Here is a 13,271-nt window from a genome sequence, read left to right as displayed (position 1 = left end):
GCAAAGTTATTACAAAAGAAACTAAGATTCCATTGCAATTATACAGTTTTATTACCTGCTTTTTAGCCCGGCATGGCGAAGTGTGTTAAGGCGTTTAACTCTTAATCTGAGGGTCGCAGGTTCGAATCCCGATCGCACCAAACATACCTACTCTTTCAGTCGTGGGGGCATTATAACGTGACGATCAATCCCACTATTCATTGGTAAAAGAGTAGCCCAAGAGTTAACGGTGGGTGGTGATGACTAGCTGCCTTCCCTCTAGTCTTACACTGCTAAATTAGGGACAGCTAGCACAGATAGCCCTCGAGTAGCTTTGCACGAAATTCAAAAACAAATTGCTTATTACCTTTATTGGCTTAGAGTGAATTTCACACTTTGTTATAATATTAAATTTTGATTGTACTAAATTATGTGCAAATATGAAGGTTATTTTGTAGTCTTCCAAGTAAATTGAAATGAAGTGCATTATAGACCATCAAAATACTGTTATGCAGGATCAAACATTCTTTAATTTTGTGTTTGTGAATTAAACTAGACAGTGGTTGTGAAGCTTAATTTCTATATTTGTTTTTATTTTAAACAGTAACTTGTAAGTTTTTATCTAAAATGAGTTATAAAATATGTTCAATTCCATGTAATATTTTATGAGCTCCATATATGTTCACTTTAGTTGCTTTTTTTATAAAGCATTTTGAATAATTATTAACAGTACTTACTGAAATAGTGTTTGTTTTTCATTACGTAATTTGTGCTTATAAAATTGTTAATTTTTACATTTGTTGAGAGCACAAAGTACTAATTAACTTGATTATTGACATGATTACTCTAGATTTGTTCGTGTGGATTTCTTTTGTGGTGTTTTGGTCGATCCAGGAGTGTGTGGAAGTCAGCCTTGTCATAATGGTGGAACATGCAAGGATTTAGGAGATATATTCTCCTGTCAGTGTCCGCATCGATTCTCTGGTTCTCGATGTGAGTATGATAGCAATCCATGTGCCTCAAATCCTTGTCTCTATGGGGGAAGGTGTTATAATGACAACAATGACTTCCATTGTAAGTGTACTCCAGGTCTTACTGGTAAGAGGTGTAGCTACGGTCGTTATTGTAACCCTAATCCTTGTCAAAATGGTGGCATTTGTGAAGAAGGTATTTCTGGTCCTGTTTGCAAGTGTCATGGTTTTCATGGAAAATTTTGTCAGTTTGATATTGATGAATGCCAAACACATCCATGTGCTGTGGGTTCTACATGTATTAACTTTCAAGGAGGCTTCCAGTGCCATTGCCAACCAAATATGACAGGACCTTTATGCACAGAATTTCATTATACCACCTCTATAACATCAACTAGTATGAACATTACCAGGGAAGAAATAATTGGCATTGTCGCCGTGCTTGCTTTCATTATCATAACTGTTATAATACTTGTTTTTTGCTGTCGTTTCTATCACCGTAAACGTCACCGAAGACCTCAGAATAATACCTTGCAGGAAGATTCAGCTAATGAAATGATACTTAAAAATGCAGTAGGAAAAGACAAGTTCAGCAGAATGAGTAAAGTGAGTAACTTGGAAGTAACGCCTTTTATAAGACCCACCGTTCCTCCTCGCCCTGCTTCGTATACACCCAGTACCCAGGAAGCTTTGAATGTCATGAACAATTTTGATACGGTTCGCAGCTATGGAAGTGCTGCTGATGATCTTGAGAGTATTCCACGTTATAGCCATGAGTACTTACAAAACATTAGCAAGCCAGTTGTGAGTGTTGCACCCAATCTTCCTCCTCCTCCACCATCCAATTCTGCATCTGACTCTGATTCAATAGTCAAAGAAGGATGGGAACATGAGAAGGAGAAGGCAAAAGAAATTATGTATGAAAACAAGATTCAAAATGGTAAGTATATAAGTATTATTTAATTGAAAAAAGAAATAATATCTGGTTTGTGTATTGATCCTACTTAAAAAAGAAAAACGTGTGGCATGTTTATAGATAAAAAAAAAAAAGAGTTTAACTTTATGATGATAATTTTAACCAATTAACTTTGAAAATGCATTTCAGGCATTACTATTACTACTACTAATTTAAGTCAATTTTGAATTTTTTTTTCTTTCTATAAGAAGGAACAAAGTAGAAAGTAACCCAATCATGGTTAAGTGTTATAACTTGAAATAATGTAAGATGAGCTCAAAGGATTTAGCAGAGTTTTGTTTCCTTAACTGAAAGTAATTGAAGTAGAAATTTTGCATACATTTTTGTAGGTTCATGTTTTTGAAATAGCTTGGAATTAAGCATTGATATAAATGATGCTAATAAAGATTAAATTTAAAAATAATAGAATTAGATACATTCAACATTTTAACCAATAATGCTGTTAATGAAAGTGACTTATGGAACACAATGAAGCACTAGCTGTTATCCTCAAGCACTGTTGAAGGCGTAGTAAATTGTTCTGAGGATTTTCACAAGTTTGTCAGTTTATTGAAATGTTATAATATTCTGCAGTGGTGAAACTTTAATCTAACCCCTAATGACTCTTATTTTGTTTGTTTTATACATAAATTCATAAAGGTTTATCAGTGCAAGCTGAGTAACTAGAGAGTAATCTTTACTTCATTAAAAACATTGGAGATGCATATGCCACCATTGTCACCAACAACATACATTGGTGAAAGTTTGTCACACTGTAATAAATATATTTTTAAATTCAACTTGTTTACCTTATAACTGACCTCTGTGATGAGTGTTTCTTTACTTTCTTTGTTTTTTAAGTTTCCAATTTGAGGGAATGGTTATTGGGATTCTTTTAGACTGACTACTTAGAAATAACTATTTGTGTCAGAAGTCATGAGGAAAATAGCATGTACCCCTAACATATGCCATAGTTAATCTGCTTACAAGCTGATTAAGAAAAGAGATAAGTTAATCCTAACAGTTGTTACTTGGTTTATGACTCAAAATATTGTTAACAACAAGGTACAATCTAATGAAACAAGGGTGATCAGAGAGGTTGCATACCCTCACTCTGCCTCTCTTTTTGGAGATTGAATGTATTTATATTAGATAATATAAAATGTCACCTTTGAAAGCTCAGAATTCTTCTCAGATTCAGAATTATCAGTGATCCAAATAATTTTTATGGTGTGATGAGGAGTCTCGACCTTAAAGTGCCCATGATATTTAGTACAAATCTGATCACACTTCACAGAGTTATTAACCCAAAACCACAAAAATGCTGTATCTCCCAATTATTAAAAAAACATTTTAAAGCAATCCATGATTTGGATTTTGATGTGGACTACATTTGGGGAGAACTGTTCCATACTGATTTCCCATCTTCTATAAAACGTTTGCTTACAATGGTTTATTATTTTTTGAGATATGTGCATGGAAACACACACATACACACATGGGCTTAATTGCAATATTCTCACATGATGAGGTTAATAATACATTCAAATCTTTATAAGTAAAAACGTAAGAAAAGTATATGTGTTTAGCTATGCTCATTACAAGTTTTTAGTTTTAATTTAAATAGGTAGTTTGCTCTGATCAGAAGTTAACATTAACTGTATATACTAGTTGTAATTTTGAATCAACAATGAAAGATGTACTATGTTATTGGAAAGAAATGTTTTGTATTTTATAATATTTTAAAGTATTATTTTTTATAATAAGCAGTGTTAAATAGCTAATGCAAGAAACAACTGAATAATTCACTGCCCAGTAACAAAGTTAAAAAATACGATTATACATTAGTCATACAAACATTTTATTTTTGTTACTTCAATAGATCTTAAATCTCAAAAAGTATTAGATCTTCCTCCACTTCCTGTGGTAGTTCCAGTTCTACCTTCCAGGGGACCCTCAAGTCTTGGAGTGTCATCAGAGCCAAGTTCGATGGAAGATTTGTTAGGTAAGTTTAATATTAAACATCATAAAAGCTATGGATAAAATGGGTCTATATTTTGAAATGACTTGCCATGAAATTAGTAAAATTAGATTTAGAAAGGGAATGTTATCCTGAAGTAAGGCTTTTTCTCAAATTTTGTTTTTAAAACTTCAGTAAGAATTACTCTAGGTAAGTTATTACTGATCCCAATTCACTGGTTAGTCACCTTTCAGAAATTTCTTTGAGGTTTTTAAGTTGCATTAGAGACTTATTCTCTAAATCAAATTTATTTAATTATGATTTTACTTAGCAACATAACTTGTAAGTGATAATGTGTTATTGTATAAAAAGAGAATAACAAAAATGCATTAGAAGTATTGATCCAACTATTGTTCATTTACTGAATGTGAGACACATACCTAAGAAAGTACTGGTTATTATTTTAAAATCATACAGTATATAGAAACCTGTTATAAAATTTAGTATAAGGTATATAGATTACATTTTCTATATCTTTACTTTTCAGTGTTAAATAATTGTGAATTTTATTTGTACAAGTACTGTCACTGCTGTTAGGGGAAGTATCTCTAAAAAGCATTTAAATTTTTTTTTAACTCCACCAGTCATTAATTTTACCATATTAACACACTTCATGAATGTACCCTTCTGATATTGAAAATGTTAATGAACATTTTGTTTTTTCGTCATCAGAATAGGCTATGCATAGAAGACACTGCTAATCATATAAGCCGTGGTAATGAGACATCACATTAGGAAGTTTAAAAGCAGGCTTAGGATCAGATGTATACCATTTCAGTTGAAGCTGCACATGGTTTTACCAGTAATATGTCCTAGTATTAACTAATAACATCTTAACTCAATTGATTTTTTTTTGTAATGGAATGACAGTGATTTTACAGAAAATTACCCAATGTGATAAAGCAACCTTTGATGAAATATAATTTGTTTTGTCTTCTACCTCAAAACACTTACAGAACTTTAAACATTTTAGTTATTTGTACATTTATTCATTTCACATTTGAGAGTTGATTAATTAAATGTAAATTCATCAACAATATTAACAAAATCAGGCTATGTATTAAGCAGATGTAAATTTCTTGAATTTATATTTTTAATGTGAGAATTATTCTGGTATTAATTAATTTAGCCTTTTTTTTTCTTCCAAAATTTTGTGAGAGACATTTGTGTATGCCATCTGTTATCTGATCTCAGACAGCCTGAAATAAAAATTGTTGGCAGTTAAGAATATATTTGGAGCAACTGAGAAATATTTTTAACCATGTTATTTGAAACCAGACCAATGAATAATCAGTGTTTAGATGGTTTGTTTCATTATCTTTATAGCTCAGGTTATCTGACTTAAAATAAAATTTGAATTTCAGACTCTTGGAACACACTAAAGTTCTAATTGTTTCTCTGCATGTTTAACTAGCTGGTCTTTACTTCCAAAGCAGTTAACTCTCTGTCTCAAATTCCATTTAATACTCTTTCAAAGTAAGAAACCACCAGGACACTGGAGTGACAGTTAGCATATAATGATTAACAGAAGTTTTGAAAAGTAATCATGAGTTACATTTTCTGTTAATTTATAGATTTTTTAAATTGAGTAATGACTACATATAGAAAATATTTTTAGAGTATTTCATATAGGAAAAACCCTCCCTTTACATAAACTTAGTGAACTGAATCAATACTGTATCTTTTGTAATTAACCTGATGCTTGAAATAATTTCTGAAAAATATCTAAGATGAAACTCAAATATTAAACAACAAGGAAACTTAGAAATTAATCTTTGTAACCTATTAACTTTCAAATATAGTATCTCTTATCAGATAAATCACTTTATGTTCTGTATGTTATAAAAATAAATCTACAGTTTAAAAACTTTTTTTTTACCTTGGTGATGGTATATCCTCGTTTTCTTTCTGTGTTGTTACTCTGATTTTCAACTATTAACTAGCTATGTCCTGTTTTTCATTCACTTCAGACCAGGCTGAGGAGAGGAAAGATAAGGATTCTAAAGAAGGTAGAGGTTTTTCAAAAAGCTTTTAAACCTAAACAGCTACAACTTTAGAACGTCTTGTTTGTGTGGCTATTGTTGCATGATAATAGGCTGGAATCTTTTCTTTCTCCTTTCAGAAAGAAGCAAGTGAACTCTTAGTTACATTTTAAAATTCTTTCTATTCAACCTTTCCTCCTATATGCTTACCTGCATGTGTTAAGTATAACCTATTGTACTTGATCTTTAAAAATAGTCCAATTGACTTCAATCAGCTTTGCCTGCTGGAATATAATTAGGGAGTTAATTTGTTTGTTTACAGTTACAGATATTAAAAAAATAACTGGCTGAAACATGTCATGGCTTAAAATGTGTGTGCATTATTTATCCTCAGAATGCAATTTTCTGATAATAAAAAAATTAGATTATTGTTAATCATCTGCTTTAGAAAACTTGTGAATAATTATTTCTATAAATAATAGTGTGCTATAAATAAACCTTATGATCTGAAACAATAACTCACTTTTTCATGTATAATTTCATATAGCAATAACAGCTGTAGTGTAACCTACAAAATTGTGCTAATTAATAGTGATTTTCAATCATGACTAACATCAGAAAAATAGCTCACTAATTAAACACCAAATCACTGACAAATTTTATAGCATGTTGCAGAAAAAAATGAGCTACATGAAAAACAGATCCTTTTTAATATTAATTAGAAAAGATACCTGACCCATTACTGACATTTATTTTTTTGTCTTTGTGGATATGGTGGCACTAAGTAGGAGTAATTATTGTTAAACTTATATAACTTAAAAAATTGATAAGGAGTTTCAAAATCACTTTAGCTCAAGTCAACCTGAAAGCATATTTTCTTGTACAAGATGCACCAATCAGTGTATTTTACGGACCTGAAGAACATGTTATATTTGGCACAAAATAGTCCAGCAGGAAGGATATTAGTTATAAAAAATACACAGATTTGATCATTTCTAAAGCTGTGACTTATTGATGTCTTTCTCAAATGTCACAGAAATGTGTCGAGAGTACAAAACCCATGTCACAACCATACTCATCTTTAAAATAATCAATTGTAAAATATAGACTTGTTTCTAGTTAGGAAAGTTAAAACCATAAAAAGACTCCTGTTAAACAAAAGGTAATTGAAAAAAAATGTTTCTGACCTTTGATCTTTTAGTTAGACAATTTATTTATTTCTAATCAGTAATTCATATGCCACACCTAAAAAAAATTTACCTTGGAATAAGAAGTTCACAAAAATAAACTTGAGTTTAATTTTAAAGAAAAATTTAAAACAAACATACACAGAACTACATGTTATGGATTCATTTGTTTTAGTCCCTCCCCAAGAAAAGATAAGTTTCAAAACCCTTTGTTAATTATTGAGGCTAAAAAGAATAATTTTGGGAACATTTTTTGCATAATTCATAAGCCATGAAACCAGTACATGTAATTTCTTTAGCCCTACTTTACTCAATAAAAATATTTGAGTACAAATTTGGTATTACTACTTATTAATTGTAAGTAGCAAACTCAGAATTTTATTTTCTCAACAGTGGCATATTTTATAAATAAAAACATTTCTTCATTTCAGTGGCTAATTTTTGGGTTTTCTAACTCAACCTATACTGATAATTCATTGAAGTAACTATCTATTATTCGTCAATTATCATGATATTCTTAAGGACTCTTAAAAGATGAAACAAAAGAGAAAAATTTTTCTTGCACTTGTATTGATGTGTTGTTCTTGTTTTTAAGAGTAAGATTTATAATTGTTACCATAAAAAGGAAAATTATTACAAAAGACTAATTTTTTTAGTATAAGCAATATTTGACTTAATTAGAAAAAATTAGTGGAAAAGACATTATTGTGCAATTTACTTTTTCAAAAAACAAGATAACTTTTTTTAGTTTGATGTTCACTAAAATATAAATTCTAATTTTACATGCTTGTTAAATTTCTTTCACTTGAAGCCATCCATGAGACTTAAGTATAGGAACAAAATTTTAAAAGCAACCCCTTACTACAATAGCTGGAACTGGACTGAAAACCCACTGAAATAAGCATTTATTTTGTTAACAGTTATACTTATTTTATTGTAGGTTACCACTGGGATTGTTCTGATTGGGCTACTAATCAGAAACCTCTTGATAACATCACTGAAATATCTTTGAAAGAAGTTCCAGATTCATCCAGTGTTCAGAGTGCAGATACTAATAGCCAAAATAGTCAGATAGAGTTACTCCCAAGTGAGAATAAACATGGGCTTTTTAGAGTTCAAGATACTAATGAAAGTGAAGATGTGGACTTTGCCATATCTGACATTATTGGTGGGTCAGAGTACAATGACAGTCAAGTGGATGATGGTCATCTTCAGGCCATATTAGAATTAAGTGATATGGAGTTTGTTGATGGAGAAGAATGTGCTTCTTCCTCACCATTTAAGTACACTTGTCACCCTAACCAATATTTGCCAATTCATGAAAAACTTTGGAATAGGCCTAGAAATCGTAGGCCAACTACCTGTGACCAGTCAGAAGACATCATAGCTTATGGGTTTCCACCACAAGGAGGCAGAGGATTCATGGTTGATGCAGCTGGAGATCTGCCTCAGAGCTCTAGACTAGACTGTTTATCAATGTCAGCAGGAGGCTACACTTCCACAAATGCTTCCTGTTCTGACCTATCTGCTAATGTGTGTGAGATAGAAGACAGTGAAGTGAATAGTGATGTAGAAATGGACTTTAGCAACAGGAATATATCTAATGGGACAGGAAGCCGAACAATTGGAGCCGTTATCTAATGTTATTATATGTCTGTCACTCTTATTGTTTTTTTTTGTATAAAGGATTACCCTCAGCCTTGATTTCTTATCAATTAAGTTACAAAAAGACACACTCTCGCAGAAGTCCTGCAACACCAAAAGAACATGAAGGGAAAAGTTTTGCTGGGCAACTTTCCAAAATATTTGAGAAAGATTTGCACTGTGCCAAAAGGTGTTATTAATTCACTCAAATTGGGTAGTTCATCAAACACACCATGCTGTGAATCACACAGTGATAGTAGATTAACTATAATTAATTTGTTTACATTTTTGTTACAGTTATTAATAAACCATGTTCATTCTTTCTTTTATTCTGTCAGTTAAAAGAAACTTGAGAGTTTTTATGGACAAAAGTTAGTAAAGAACAGTCAGTCAGTTTTCACATACTGAGTTCAAAACAAGCATTTTTGTACATAGTGTTAAATAATTTTTGGGTACAAAATGAAACAGTTGCTGACATTATTCTTTAAAATATAGTTTAAAGGCTTTTTATTTTAATTGATAAAGATACAATAAACAATGAAATCAAGAATTATTTGAAGTTGACAAAGTATAATATAGTTTATACATTTTTTTTAAATCTTGCAATGTTTGATAGTGACCTAAATGTATCCTTGTTTTAAAGTTCAAACGGATCTAAGAATATTATTTCTGGCAGAGGGGTTTGGTTTGCTGTGATATTTAATTTTTTAACCAGAAATCATTATAATTTGATCTAAACTGCAGGCTTAATTTTTCAACTGAAACATGCTTGATTTCATGAATTTCTTAAGCTTTGTAACAAATATTTATTCTATACCTTATTTTGTTAAGATCCCTGAATTTGTTTTAAGTCTGTGACTAAATTATATATGTATAAAACTTTTTATCAGTGGCAATCAGAAATGGCCAAATACTTTGCAGGGATCTGTTTCTATATAGTAACAGATAACATTTCAATGTCTAAATGCAATCTTATAGTTGAATTCTGACTAATCTTATATTACAAAATTTGCTTTATATTTTGTTACACAAGATGGAAGTAGCAAAGGAACTTATTTCACTCCCTTTTTTTGCAGTTACACTTATTGTTTGTATAATATTGATTGAGTGTATGAAAGTAACTTTGTGAATATTTTTCCTCAAAATTGTAGTTCTCTCTTTATTAGGGTAATTGTTTTTTATTAAATGTTTTTGCTGTAATCTTTTTTATATGTTTTTTTTTATTTCGGATGAATGTTTTTCTTAACAGTATTAGAATTATTTGATAATTTTATACTATTAAACTAAAAGAAACAGAAAATATTTTCTTTGTATTATTATCAATTATAGCAATCTTTATTAAACAATGATTTTTTTATATAGTTTTATAGATAAACATTAGTGTATCATTAACTCAATGAACGTCAAGATACTAAACTGATAATGTTCCTTCAGACGTAGAAACTAAAACCTTGACTCGATTTGTAACCAGCCTGTCTATTGGATTGGTAGATAGTTTTTCTTTCTTTGTGGATCAATTATTGTTTATGATTTTTTATTGTGTTCTTTGTTTATGTTTTAAAGTGTACATTTAGTATTTTTGTAGTTGTTTTACTAATGCCCCAAGGTAAAAGAATACTTTAAATACACAGGAGTAATTCAAATAAATTATGAGAGTTTCGTCATGTTTTCCCTTTATCTATTGCTATTGGAGAAACAATGACTTATCTTAAACGTGAAGAGCCCATTCCTATAAAGCATTTTAATGAGTTTTCTATTAAAATGTTCCACATTTCTGTCTTTTAATTAATTTATTGTTATTATGATTAATAACTCGCAACTTTTCACACTTTTATCGAGAATGGTTAATTTAGTTTATATACGTTTTTTAATATAAAAATGTGCATGATACGGTGTTTTAAGTGGTAACTGAGAATGTACAACTTTCTAGTCCCCCAAGGTTAACATATTTATACTTTAATATGGAGTATCCGTGTGAAATCACGACAATGATTAGATGAAGGTTTACTAATATTCCAACTCTTGCTAAAATATTAGGTGAATCTTTGTATTTTAATAACAGACGTTGACGTTTCGATGAGAACGTATTTCAGGTTTGATTATTTATAAGTTTCTCCGTCCCACGGGCTTGAATTGAGGGAGAGAGACCCAGAATTGAGTTCTGTCTGTTACGAAAGGAGTCAGCATACCCTATATTGAGAAAGACACAACTAAAAACTAGGCCTGTGGTTCCGCTCTTCTCTCAGAAGGCTCAGTTAAACTAAAGCTGTGATGTTTAACTAATTGTGCACTCGTGACAGTCGATATTAGCTGTTCTACCTCAAGACTGTCAATTGCTCGATGTTTAGTCTTAAGAAAACGAAGTTGTTACGTCAGAGAATAGTTAAAGTATGTGATTAAAATCCTTTGGCTGCGGGTTCCTGTCTCCTATTTGTCATTTCAATGAATCTTGTCAAGGAAAGAAAAATATCTTTGACATTACTGAACGTTATTTTATTTGTTTTGTTTTTTTTTATACTGGTGGTTAAACTGTAACTTTTTCCCCTCGTAATGCCAACTAAGTTGTGACGAGCGAGAGCAGATTGTCCAAGAATTGACATGGTTTTCTTAAAAAAAACAAACCCTGTTTTAATTTTTTTTCTTAAGTTTACGCAGATTTATGTGTTTATCAAAGCATCAGAAAAATAAACTTATTTAATAAATAACTTGGAGAGGGTTTTAATTTTGTTGTTGTTTTAACCAGACCATTACTAAACATATTGGTGTATCATTTCTGTGGATAATTTATCAATGGTTGTTGCCTTCTATGTGTGAATGTCCTATTTAATCAGGTTTTGGAACTTAAACACTTTCGATTTAGTTTCGTACTTCACATCCTTGAACTACCAAGAGTTCAGCAGTTAATACTTTTATCGCACACTAGATTTGGTGATTGTGGCTTCCATTAACAGGATAGTTGAAGCACTGCCCCCTTCCTTTTTTGTTTTGTAAATGTAAATTAATGACTTGAAAAAAAAAGGCGAGTTTTTAAAGCTAAGCATTTATAGAAAGTCTTTGTAAAAAAACAAAACTTAGATACAATAAAGCTACTTATTTGCTTATTTGTATGAAAACCATGTGCACAATAAACTAGTGGTTTTGAACTTGAATACCTTTAAGTAACATGTTTTTTGATGACTGATTGCGTTACACCTAAATAAGAAACGTAATAATAAAATGGGTATGTCAACCGTAAAGCCTACATTAAATTTGTACTTGTTTTTATTACAGCTGACTAGGATTTATTTGTATATGCTCATATCTCACACTCTCAGGCGTATTGCTTAACAGACAATGGACACATGCTTAACGGTAGATATTATATTCATCTGTTATCTGTCATAAATGAGCGCTCAGAAGTGCCTTTCTTTCTTGAACTAATCGTTAGTTGTTGCAGAATTAGCCTTTCAGAAACCATATTGTCAGATATCTTGGAATCATATCATTGTTTCCAAGACACTTTATCTTTCTCCAGATAATTCATTATGATTGTGTAGCCTCATTTATTGTAGTAAATTTAACCTAGTAAATACAGCAATTCGTATATAGATTAATATTTATTCGTATGTACAGGATAGCATGTTATTTTTTACTAATAATTTTTAATTGTATTAGTTTTATGTATAGACATTGTGACTTATTTCTATGGTATTCAAGTACAAATAGTTGCAAGACGTAGGTTTGTAAGTGTTAAGCAGAACATAATTTTGGACATGGTCAAGAAAGAAAACCAAACAACACAAATAAATAATTTTTTCACCAAAAGGAGTGTTACGTTTGAGCTTATTGGCTATTTTGTAATTCATTATATAACTTCAAATAGAGTAGGGAAAAAATGCATGTCTGTATGCGATGAAAACAAAAACCATAATAAGAGATGTTAAAAGAGAGAGAGTGAAATAGAATCCTAAGGTCCTAATGTTCTATTCACAGTCTTTGAATTACCTACGTCAACAGCTATTTCCGTTACACTTACTTAAGAAAGAAATATGACCCCAACTTTTACTAATTTGTACAAGTCTCTGTACTACCCTTTCTATGAGTATGACACCCATCTAGAAGAGTGTGACACAGAAACGTAGCAGGAAACTATAAACCTTTGGAACAAGGCTTGTAATATGTAATCTTTAAAATAAATGATTCATGCAAAGTATACGACTTCCCACGTTTCACGTACAAGAATGGCATAACTACTTAGAAAACACATGTATGTACGAAAATTTAACTGAATATATTTTAATGAAGTGGTAAATATATATATATATTTCCAATCATTACTTGCGTAGAAAATTTAAAACTTGAATGAAAGCATAAAGATACAACAACAAAGTAGATATTAAACTAAAAACTATCACCGAAAGACAAAAAGGATGAACTTTTAAATGCAACATTTTTATACGTTCCATTGGTGCTGCAATGAAAACAAAATTATGGGAAAAATATAAACACTTAAAATCTAGCATGGTTTTGTACTTTTCAAATAGTCCAATTTTA

At 30.7% G+C, this 13,271-nt stretch overlaps 1 protein-coding gene across 6 annotated transcripts in view; it reads left to right on the top strand.

Moving 5' to 3' along the window:
- Window positions 1–12,542, top strand: part of LOC143252179 (fat-like cadherin-related tumor suppressor homolog) — a 228,995-nt gene extending 216,453 nt beyond the window's left edge. For 3 of the 6 annotated variants that reach the window (XM_076503925.1, XM_076503922.1, XM_076503923.1), the window contains 4 exons: window positions 830–1,890; window positions 3,788–3,910; window positions 5,896–5,934; window positions 8,035–12,542. In XM_076503925.1, the coding sequence (XP_076360040.1) occupies window positions 830–1,890; window positions 3,788–3,910; window positions 5,896–5,934; window positions 8,035–8,735 (1,924 nt within the window). In that variant the 3' untranslated portion in view covers window positions 8,736–12,542. The remainder of the gene's footprint in view (window positions 1–829; window positions 1,891–3,787; window positions 3,911–5,895; window positions 5,935–8,034) is intronic. The other 3 variants (XM_076503924.1, XM_076503927.1, XM_076503926.1) reach the window with 3 other exon arrangements.
- Window positions 12,543–13,271: the final 729 nt, after the last annotated feature.

The sequence above is a fragment of the Tachypleus tridentatus genome, chromosome 6 (genome assembly GCF_004210375.1).
Source record: "Tachypleus tridentatus isolate NWPU-2018 chromosome 6, ASM421037v1, whole genome shotgun sequence".
NCBI lineage: Eukaryota > Metazoa > Arthropoda > Merostomata > Xiphosura > Limulidae > Tachypleus > Tachypleus tridentatus.
This window is presented reverse-complemented; position numbering and strand designations above follow the sequence as displayed.